Source organism: Arvicola amphibius, chromosome 9 (genome assembly GCF_903992535.2).
Source record: "Arvicola amphibius chromosome 9, mArvAmp1.2, whole genome shotgun sequence".
Taxonomy (NCBI): Eukaryota; Metazoa; Chordata; class Mammalia; order Rodentia; family Cricetidae; genus Arvicola; species Arvicola amphibius.
Genome location: NC_052055.2, coordinates 53350421 through 53362739, shown reverse-complemented (window position 1 = coordinate 53362739; position 12319 = coordinate 53350421). Strand labels below are relative to the sequence as shown.

The 12319-nt window shown below is 40.2% G+C and overlaps 1 protein-coding gene across 1 annotated transcript in view; it reads left to right on the top strand.

The window, feature by feature from the left end:
- Positions 1-12319, top strand: part of Nell2 (neural EGFL like 2) — a 304209-nt gene that overhangs the window by 278708 nt on the left and 13182 nt on the right. The window contains 1 exon segment of the mRNA XM_038342735.1: positions 8113-8253. Coding sequence (XP_038198663.1) covers positions 8113-8253 — 141 coding nt within the window.

Here is a 12319-nt window from a genome sequence, read left to right as displayed (position 1 = left end):
ATGCTGTGCAAGCTTCCAAAGAGGGAATTAATCAAGCATCCTACCCAGTTATGAACCTTTGAACCACAGCAATGACCGTCATGACGTGATGAAACAAGAGTACAGTAGTGGGGTGCGTAGAAACCAGCCACTCTCTGATTGGATTGAAGACCCGCTCAACAAGCAGCAACAGGGCCCGCTACTGGAAGCCCAGCCAACTACTTGAGGCTAGTGAAGTCATGGATCTTAGAGGAGACCTTCAACTGCCATTGTGCTAAACCAGCATAATCTCTACTATATTCTAAGTATTTGTTTGTCTTTATATTCACAGAGAAGTGTAGTCCACAGGCCTCATTAGGGAAACCTCTCTTTGCAGCAGATGGAGACCATTACAGAAAACCACGAACAATCAAAATGCAGAGTTGTGGAGCCCAGTACCAGTGTCTACATCTGTAAAATACTCTCTGACTTAAGGCTCAGGAAACATTACTGAAGAGTTGATAAGCAAAGAGTTCCAAGAGCCAGAGGATCAAGGAGTTTGCTGTGAGATTGTGTCTCCTAGGAATGACATGATGTCATACCAACATGACTGCCTAAACATGATGGGAACAAGGACATCAATAGACATGCTGTAGTGGCAGGTGATGGGGCAAGGCAGGAGGCCTCGTCCATACACAAAGACCTAAAGTTAACTAGGCAGTGCTGAATGTCAAAGAAATGGTCTTCCCTGGGATGGAACACACCATCTAGTTATCCCATACCAAATGGTCAGCCCTGAAAACATACATATCAATGATATTATACAGGTCAAGCAGGGTTTACATATGTGTATATGAATGTGTTCATATATATAAATAAAGTATATACATATATATGAATATTATGTGTATACATAAATGTATATAACAACAATTAATGAATAAAGATGCCATGAATTTAAAAAAGAAAAAGGAGGTGTATAAGGGAGGGTTAGGGGGGAGGACAAGGAAGAGGGGAATTATGTATTTCTATTATAATTTCAAGAAATGAAAGAAATTAAAATAAAAGCTATTCTCAGTTGTAGGCATTTTCTTCTTGGCCAGTGTCTTATGGATTAATATTTTGTTAGGGTCCAAGCGCTATGGGCTATGGAATGGCCTTGGAGAGCCCTGTTTTCGTTACTCTCTTCTCTGTGACACAAGTATAAAGAATACTTCACTTGATTGTGGTTATGAGGAATAAATAATGAGATGAAGAAATTGTATCTGGCATTTTTAATATCACTCATTAATAATTATGAACCACATCATAATGAAAACAATTGTCTATAAATCTGCAATGTTCTCCAACTCATACAGAGGATTGTACATTGTCTAAAATCTATTATATATTTTCATTAAAAATTATATAAAAATCAGTCTTCAGATATGAAATTTTAGACACTATTTTATGCACTCTCACCTAAATGTTGAAATCAGACTCCCAGAAACTCAGCAAAAGACAGAGAGAAATGACCTTGTGGTTTTAAAAACAGCAGATCATCAAGAAAGCAAACCGCCTCATGGGAGTAATCAGGACTTGATTAATTGTTTTGAGGATCCTTAATTGCCTGCTGTTTATCAATATAATTTAATTGCCTGGGCACAAGATTGTGATATAAATAGAACAAGTACTATTATATGAGAAATGATGTCATAATACTCTTGTTATTTGGCTTTGACACCAACACTAAAAATAGTCCCAAATACAGTTGAATTTTATTTCTGTTTTTTGTGTTTAAAATAAGAGTATCTGCTCATCATTGTTCTCTTCGTTTAAGAGGAGGAGTGTTAGTGAGTGTGTGGGCAGCCTGTGCACTAAAATAGGAAGACACAGACTGTGTGGCCCTGCCTGTGGATGGCATGCTGATTTGTGAGGCACACGTATTTAGGAATTGAAGTGGAGAAAGAGTGGAGAGGAAATTATGTCAGTACAGTACCCATGTCTGAAATTCTCCAAAAAAATGCCTTAAGAGGAGGAAGAGGAGTAAAATATAGACTGGGGTCTACTTAAGCACAGACACCTCTAAATATCTACACAATTTTACACAAAGTTTGGTGTTATATACAGTGAAGGGCGTGTGTATCACCCAAATGCCTAATTCTATAATAACCCTGGATTTTGTCATGGCCACATTTGCCACTTGCTGAAAGAACCCCTTGAGTGGTCGTGACATAACTCATTTTCCGTGGGATGCCACCGAAGCAGGTTTGGAGGCATTGCAGAAAGTTTAGACTTAACTGGAAACCTGAAGGAGAAAAAACAAGTTGCCATCATATGATGCTTTTAATTTTTCTCTTGGTTTGTTCTTAATGGCTGTTTTGACTTGGCAGTGCTTTTCTGGAATCTTCAGCATCACCTCCAATTTTTATCATCTAAGCTGATTTCAACTCCTAGAGTGTGAATGTTACTAACAACTTTTGTTGGATGGCTAAACATTTTTGGATTTTAGATTCTGTGTGTTTTGGAGTAGGCTGGTAATACCATCACTAGCTAGTGTTCTAAATGTAGGCATGGAAAACTTTCAGCTACCCCCAGTGAACCAGAAGCTAGTTCCTTAGACAGAATGCAAACAAAGTAGTAGATTTTTGTAAAACTTATATTTAGTGTTTTATAAACTGTATTTATAGAATACAAAATTAAAGTTGTTAAGACTAAAACATATGAGTTTATATGACTCTTTAACATTCTGAATAATTCAGTTCACAAAGATTTAAAATTGTTTGTTTGCTCTCTAAATCAGATAGAGTCTCAGACCCAGGCTGGCCTCAAACTCATACATAAATGAGGATGACCTTGAACTTTCGTTGCCCCTGCTTCTAAATCCTGAGTGTCCCGATCACAAATGTATGTTGCCAAGCCTGCTTTATGAAGTTCTGGACTTCAAGGGTTTTATACATGCCAGGCAAGCACCCTCCCAACCCAGCTACTACCTCAGCAAATTTTGTAGTTCTTAAAATTACATTCTTCATCTTCTACAATTTCCTGTTTGTTGTGTGTTTCATTCAACTGGATGATATAATGTAAAATTAAGTTTTAACTTCCTTAAAGATAGCAACCAAAAGTGAATTATTTGAAATTTTTAACATTTTCTTTTAGTAGGCAATATATATAAAACACAGTGTATATATGATATGTATTCTAAGTGAACAATGAATGACTTTATGTTATAATTTCTGCAAATGTCTCTATTTGTTTGTAGAGAAACATACTAAATGCATGAGTGTGACTCACATTTCAGGTTAAAGATATGCATGCTATCAATGAGCTTATAGATGAAGCTGTACTTATTTTTAATATTTGGCCTTAATTTAATGACTACACCTTCTATGCGACTTGCCTGCTTGGGGAATGCAAACACACTTTCATTTCCTCTTGAATGTAATCCACAAACAAACAAGAACCAGTATGTTGGGGAGAGGTCCCATGGGATGGCAGAATAGGGCTGTCGTGTGATTGTCTTCCCTGTGCAGAGAAACATCAATCTCAACTGTTACTGATGGCAAAATACCTTTAGAAGATCTACAAAAGACAATGGCAACCATTGTACCTGGTACTGAAGTAAGAAATACCACACTAAAGAGGGAAGAAAGGACGGCTGGACATCACCCACAGCGCAAATAGTGAATAGAGGCCGACTGCCTATTTGGGGGAAAACGGGGATTTGATCATAGAAGAGAACATGGCCTTGGTCACTCACCCCAAACCCACTACCAAAAAAAAGTCAGCATTAGGGATAGTCCCATGATTCCTAAATCTAGGCAGATACTGAGAGGATGCTTGTTACCAGGTGGATGCCATAGCCCATAGCTGGGTCTCTGGCCTTCATTGCCAGCAGCTGACTGAAGCAGCCCTGGGTTCTGAAGCAGTCTCAGTAGCAGCCAGACTTCAGCAGCTTAAGACCTCACATGTAACTAGCACCGCACAGGCCTCCGTGACTCTGGATTCCTCCTAGTACTGACGCAACCATGGTGGCCCTCGATGGGAAGTGGCTAGCAAGATGACACTGAGATATCCTCTCACTCTTGCCAGGATGGCTGGTGTCAGAGACAGAAGGTGGAGTGTGTTCATGAAGGTGTGGAAGGGAGGCAGTGCTTCTGCACCATTGGCAGAATTGCACTACCGCCATTGTGCACAACAGCATGCAGGTTCCTCAGAAAGTCCAAAGTGGGTCAGTATGGCCCATCAACTGAACTTGTTGCTATAGCTACAGGAAGTGAAACCCATATGTGGAAAAGGCTCCTAAGACCCCCTGTTTGCTGCACAGAGTATCAAAAGTAATAATATAAAAATTCATCCATGAATGAATGGATAAAATGCATATATGCACATTTGCACAATGGAAAACCATTTATCCATAAAAACGGTGAATGCCTACCATTGCACCTTGACCTTGAGTAGGGTACTCAAATTACTGACAGTATTTTGAATTTTTGGAAATGCTGAGAGAGTAATGCTCACTTCTGACCATAAAATGACTACTATTTGAGCATTTGACATATATGAGCATTTCACTGTTCCCTAATGAATAACTATTTCAAAGTACTGTATATAGCAAGTACCTATTGTTTTTATAAGCAGTGTAGTAAAATTATAAAGTGAAGTTATATGTACTGTTTAGCTAGTTTTCCTTCCATATTGTAAATGGTGGCAAGCACCTAATAGTGGGCCATGGCATGCAGAGTTTATAAATTGAGTCGTATTTTAGTTGAAGCAGGTACTTCATTACATAAGAAATTATCACACAAATCTTCCTTGAAATGTGAGTAGCTTCTCTTCAGTATTTATACTTTCAACCTTCTTAATCTTTCATGTTTCTAGAACATATATATATATATATATATATATATATATATATATATATCAGTATTTACCTGAAGCTGCTTCTATAACTCCTCCAATATTTTTAGACTTAAATTCTATTTCACCTCTGTTTTTTATTACTATTCCTTGCTGTAAATGGAAATAATTGAGCAAATAAGTGCATAGCCATTAAAATGAAGGATTTGTGTACAGCTACCTATAAACCACACTGATGGTGACAGATAGACCACATTCTGGGAAACTGCGCTCTATATGGCTGTAAATTCAGATTTTCATAAATTTGATTTTCTAGAATGTAATTTTCATAGATGATAGCTCAGTAAGGGCAAGAGTCACACATATGTATATATCCATTTCTTTGCTCCAGCACTTAGTTGTTGGCACATAGCAGGTATTAAGTAAGTAATTAATATTAAACTGAATCAATGAACGGGTTGTATTATATAATTCTCTAAAGAGCTATATAATAATGATTTAAGAGGAAATATATATATATAATAATGATTAAGAGGAAATATATATATATAGGAAATATATATATATAAGAGGAATATATATAATGATTTAAGAGGAAAATAATGCTCAAACTGTATGTGACAATATGCCACAGCAGCCTATGCTCATATCCTCAGCATTCAGAGTGGGAAGCAATGCAATCAGTAACACTTCTATTGAATGCCAGAGGCTGGAAGGGTGTGCCCGTTATGAAGGCCATGCGCTGGGTGCCGTGATGGAAATGAAGGAAGTGGGGAGGCTGAGCTTAGGTGTGGGCTGGGCAACCGGAGAAGGAGTGATGCAGGGAAAGGCATCTTTTATAAATACCCATCTCGTGGGGCGGGCAGTTCTCACAGCTATGGTGAGTCAGGAAGAAAGGGCTGGTGGAAGACTGCAGAGGCCGCAGCCACAGAAGCTCCATCTTATCCATGGTCTTGACAATGGCCATCTCTAAGAGCTCAGTTTTCCCTGAGGGACTCTGAACATCTTCCCCTCAGCATTCCTCACACGAGCATCTCTTCTAAAGCTTAATTGTCAGCTTGTTTTCTTCGCCTGTACACTCAAGAGATGGCAGAATTTTCCACATGGTTTCTGTCACAGGAAAAGGCCAGTCAATGCTGAAGCAAGTGCAGCGCAGACTCCTCTGTAATCAGAAGTTCCTCAGCTGGTGGGGCCCTCCATTACAAAGAGGTTTTATTCTAGAACCTGCAGGCCTAGGTGGATGCATGGCAGGAAGGCAATAATTAGCTGATTTGGCCATCACCCTGATTTTGCTGGTAGGAATTACTGATTCATGGGTAAAGGAACTGCCGAGATAAATATGTTCTATTCCTGAAACAATGCTAAAATGTTACAATGGAATGGGATGCCTACTGTTGGCCGATAACTTATTAATCTGAGAGTGTGTTTTACATTTAGTTTCACTGAAGGAGCTCTTGCCAAGGAGCAAATGAGTTAGGGCTTAATTCTTTGGTTGTTAAAAGCTAGTTATGCATGTATTCTCAGCTTTATCCTTTTCAAACCTGACTGGCAGAGCCAGACTTGGTGCTGCCCTACTGACTCCCAGCACTCCACAGGCAGAGGCAAGCAGATCTCCAGTTTAAGGTCAGCCCGGACTATGTCACATAGTCCCAGCCTGTTTGGGCTACAAGGCACAATTCAAATAAATAAATAAATAAATTTTAAAGGAGCACAAGAAAAGAGAATATGTAAACAAAAAACAAAAGAAAAACTGAGGGTGAAGCCTGATGGCAGAGCCATTGCCTAGGATGCTAAAGACCCTGGGTTTGAGTTTCACTGCCAAAAACTAAAGTAACAAAACTAACATACGCATCTGTGAGTTTGGCATCACTGAGATTGAGATAGAAATACATTCTACCAGCCAAAGCCAGCCGAGAGGAAGGACTCAGAGATCGCTCAGCCTCTCTCCCACAGCAGAGCACCTTTATGCCTGATCACATGCTACAACAACCCTGAGCCATGTGTCTGGGACAAACATGGGAAGATTGCCTGCCCCAGCAGGTAGGATCTTCCATTATGGCATGAGGCTATCAAGATGCAAGTAGTAAGTACAATTGGACCTTTGAGGCAGCCACAGTGGCACAGCACTATTGGATCAGATCACTTAGCAAGATCCCAGTCAAACCAGAAAATCAGGAAATAGTGAGGAAATAAAAGTACTTGGTAAGGCAATCCCAAGGATTACTTTTCTCTCCCTACAAACAAATGAGGAGAACAGAGTATTATGAGAATTTTTTTTTTTTTATCATTCATCAGCCTTAACAGAAAATGGCTCACAGTGTTGGGGAATGATAGTATACTACTGATAGAAATCTGAGATCCAAGCTACATTTTTGCCAATTTCTGCACAAGTCTCCTTGTGTGAAGGAACACACATGAATGCCAGGCAATTGTGAACTGTCTTGACCTTTGCTAAATTCTGTAACTTACATTGGCTTCAGTATTTTCAAGTGTTCAACATATTATTCATACATCAACATGATTTTGTGTGTGTGTGTGTGTGTGTGTGTGTGTGTGTGTGTGGTTTGAAGTGGTATAAGTGCACAGATGCCATAGATTCTTGAAAACACACGCATGAATGCTGTTGTCATATCTGTTGAAGATGAGTTGCATATTTAGTCAGGATAGCTTATACTGATAATATAAGCATTAATAAGAAGATCCTAAAGTCCCAGTGACTTAAAACAACACAAAATAGTTTCTTGCTGATCTAATCCGCTCATCTCAGGTAGTATGGAATGCGCCCTGGCTTCCTCCATCATGGACTCAGGTTAGTCTTGGGAGCTTCTGGAAATTGCTAGTTGTTATGATATAGAAGGGAACATGTGAGCCACACACAGCTCCCTCAAGGCTCTACCTAAAAGTACTACATATCAACAACCCTGCCCAGGTAACGGAGGTAACTGAAAAAAGTCCCATGCCCATGATTAACCTAAAGGGACTGTAAACCTGCAATCCCAGAATGTGCCAACCTGAGCTGGGAATATGTGATGAAAATCTCAGACCACCACCACAGCACATGATATCCACTTTGCAGTGGGATCATTTGGGATGGAGAAGAAGTCTTCTAGATGTTTCTCCGGTTACTAATAAAAGCAGTTACATTTTTTATGCACGGCTTTTGACTACCAAGTAGCTATATTGATTTTATATTTTCTCAGTTTCAAGGTTCCCCGACATTAAGAATGATAGTAGCCTTACAGCAGAATGTTCTAGATTCTTTAAAAGGATAAAACAACTGCATAAAATCCTGCTTTTGTTTCCTTTGTCAAACAGACATCGATGAGTGCTCTGACGGCTTTGTTCAGTGTGACAGCCGTGCCAACTGCATTAACCTGCCTGGATGGTACCACTGTGAGTGCAGAGATGGCTACCATGACAATGGGATGTTTGCACCAGGTGGAGAATCGTGTGAAGGTCAGTAAAGAAGACATAGAAGCTAAGACTCCTCTAAGTTGGTGAATACAAAGTAAGATGTAACCAACAGACATAGAGTTAATCCCCCGACCACAAGCATTTCTGCTATTTGTCAACAGTGATCACAAGTGTGTTAATAACTTTTTGCCTCATAATTATATTACTATATTATACATCAAATTTGTGACCCTAAATATCCTTTTTGAGTACTAGCCAGGATTAAAAGATGTTTTAAAATGAAAAACCTATTTTATCACATAAACTTTTTAAAAATGAAGTCTTTTAAAATACGGGCCCCAAAACAGGTAGAAAACTTCAATGAGGTGAACAAAAAACTAAGGAATCAGGGCTTGGTTAAGAAAAAAGAGAGAATGGGCAACTGGGGTGAAAAGCCACACGTGCTGGGCTGGGCTGTTCCATGAGAATGGGCAGCTGGGGTGAAAAGCCACACGTGCTGGGCTGGGATGTTCCCGCAGCAGGACTGTCTGGCAGAGTCAGACTGAATGTCGGACACCAGAGATCCAAGCCCTATTCTAAGGTGTGTGTGAGTTTATAGGGCTGGAAATGCAATCTGATTGCATTCAGCAATTAGCCATTAGTCTTGAGTTATTTTCAGTGGACTGAAGAGCTACACTGTATTCCCTCCACTGAGAGGTGGCTTTATGATCCAGGCAGAGCAAGCAGAGTGTCAGAGAAATGAGAACACTGAGTTTGCCATCAGAATTCATGGGATAGGAAAAAAAAACCAAAGCAAAATTCAAGAACTGCTGTTTCTTCACTTGTATTAAAACCTCCATAGGGTTATCATGTGTGAGAAAGTGGGTCTAGGATTCACAGTGCAATCCTTCAAGAACCTGGCAGAGGTGCTTGATGCCTAGGTATTACGATGTCTGCCATCCTTGGTAAACAGAGGGTTGCTGCAGGAAAAGTATGACAGACTCATCGATGGGCCCAAGCTTCCAGAGCAGTGCCAGCCGCAACACAAGGATCTCTAGACTGGAGCAGAGGACACATGCACATTTCACATAGGAGCAGAGAAAACACATCCAGTTTTTACAAAGGGTTGGAAATGCTATTGTTCTACCCAGGACTGACTGAAACCTAGTGTTAGCTAATAATCTCTTAATGTAGTCCCAGGAATTGACTTTGCAGCTGGAATTGCCCAGCAGTGGATATTTCTAGCCTGTGCCAAATCAAGAGCCGTGGATTACTGCCTATAGACAGATTAAGCTGTGATTTTTCTCACCTCCCATTCAATACTCTGTTTGTATTCCATAATACTGTATTTCAATTAACTTTGTAAAGATTATTCAGAAAAAAAGCTCTAAAGATGGCTCTGTGGTTAGGAGCCCTTTTAGCTCTTGCAGAACGCCCATGTCTGGCAGCTCTTAACCGCCTGTTTAACTTCAGTAGTGCAGGATTGAATGCCTCTGTTCTCCATACACACTTGCACTCACATGCACATCCTATGCCCAAACACATGTGCAGAGTTAAAAATGATCAGACTAGCTCTCTCTGATCTGCACTCTGACTGTAGTCTTCAGACTAGCCTCCCTACTTCCAACCCTGTCTGCCTGGGATCTGTTCCCTTCTATGTAAACTTCTGGAGACTCTGTCTCTTAGAGTAAAACCCAAACTCTGCTCATGGTTGATAAGGGCCTACATGACACTTGTTCTTGGCTTTCTTGCCATTTAAAAAAAAAACATACCAGATGCATTTCTTTTCATGAGGTCTTCTCTTTGCATGAAATGTCCCTCCCTACTTCACCCCCAGGCTTTTATCCTTGCAAAGGTTTCTCCTGAACTTTCCACTTGAAATGGCCTTCGACACTCTTCATTCACCCTGCTCCACTTTCCTTCAGAGAAGTAATAAATTTTCCCAGAGTCTCATTATATGCTCCTTTGTTTGTTTGCCGACTATATATTTTAGAATGTGAGCTCATATGTTTTGTTTGCTTGACAGCTGCTAGATCTCCAGTCCTGGAACAATGTTGGGCACATAATGGATGATATTTTGATTTGCCTAGTACAAGGGATTGAGATAGAAAGTAGGTAGGTAGGTGGTGTGATCGCCGTGTTGTCAGCTTGATATAATTTAGAATCACCTGGACCATGGGCCTCTGAAAATGTCTGTAGAAGACAATCTTGATTAAATTAACTGAGGAGGAAAGAGCTATGTGCTATGGATAGCACCAGTTTCATGGGCTGGGAGCCTGGACTTTATGAAAAAAGAAAGAAAGGGAGATCATACACAGATTCATTGTTCTCTGCTTCTTGACTGCCGATGCAGTGTGCCCAACTCCCTCAAATCCCTGTGGCCATGAGTTCCTTGCTGTGATGGACCATCGTATGCCCAATATATCAAACAGATACAGTGTTCAAACAAAAGTAACTAGTACCCTCTTGATTTCAGAAAGTAAAAAGACAATCACACATTAAATTAAAGCATGATAAACAGAAGACATGAAGGTAGAAGATTCTCTCAGATACATAGAAATGCTTTGGGAGGCGATCCGACAAACACAGATGTTTTATTTTAAAAATACTATTCTGGAAGCTTATTCTACTATTATCCACCAATAAAATCTGTCACATTTATTAGAAAATTGTACAATTCTGCCAGAAGGCAGCCCTCTATAGAGGACTGATTTAAAGGAACCAACCAATGTGGTTTAAGAAATAGACCAGAAGTCTATACAGCTGCCCATTTCTTGCCTTTGAGTGGTTTGCCAGATTGTGATCTTAGCATTTAGAAAGGTTCTTTTGTTAGAGTAGTTACATCAGTGAAGGAGCCACTTTTTCTGTTGCTTGGAAAGAAACGCGTTTCCGACTGGAGAAGCCACGCAGTGCATTCACAACACTCTTGAAGTGTGGGCTTCATACTTGGAGACATGAATATATAGCTAGTCCATTTCACTACTTTTTAACCTATGGTTATGGCTATCATGTGTGCGTTGATAAGCTGCATCCACACAAATCCTTTGCAGCTATTCCCACCTGTACCTTCTTGACCAGAACCTCCGGAAAGTTCTGCAACATTTCAGGCCTCACTCTCCTGATTTGTAAACTTAGGGCTGCCTTGCAGCTAGGGCCAGTAAAGTACCAAATGTGCTGTCCCATGGAAAGAATTCAGGAGCTCACACAGAGGGACTGTCCCACGCGTCAGCTTAGACTGTGTTCGTTCCTTGCCTGGTTTCCTGAACCAGCCAACTCAGTGATCTCTTAGCTTCAAACTCTAATCCACTCAAAGCCATTTTCCAAAATGAGACCAAAGAAATATTTCTAAAATAACAATCTGTGTTTACTCAAAGTAACATTTGATTGCCTTTGTAATGAAGTTTAGATTTCTTACCTTCTCCTTTCTTAGAAGTGTCTGAGTGGTCTGCCTGCCTCTTCTGCCTTCACAGTAGATACTATGCTGGATACATTTGCATTCACACACCTGTTCCCCCATAGCTCCAAACTACACTTTCAAACATGACATATCGTTACTTTAAAACACTTTAGCTCCTTTTTGCATGGCTGAATATTATTTGCAGTGTGCTTGTTAAGCATCAAGAACATACAAAAAGCCAGGCAGTGGTGGCGCACGCCTTTAATCCCAGCACTCAGGAGGCAGAGGCAGGCGGATCTCTGAGTTCAAGGCCAGCCTGGTCTACAAGAGCTAGTTCCAGGACAGGCTCTAGAAACTACAGGGAAACCCTGTCTCGAAAAACCAAAAAAAAAGAGCATACAAAAGAGGGAGTGAGCTCACTCATGCAAGAGTGAGCCGTGGCAAACGCCGCTCCTAGAGTCAGATGAGGACCCGACATGACCAATGGACTCAGAACATCATTTCTGTAATAGCCACTCACTGAAGAGTTACTAATACTTGTAATATTGGAATTTTTATGAGCGTCAACTATCTCACATGTAAAAAGAGTTCCAAATTCAGTTCCTCAAATGAGTAGTCAATTATGAAATCTAGTTAAGATAACACATAGAAAAGGCAACTGGTTCAAAGTGATTTGAGTCAGCTTGCAGAGGGAGGTTATAAGTAACCTATCAGGTGCACTGCCTCCCTCTA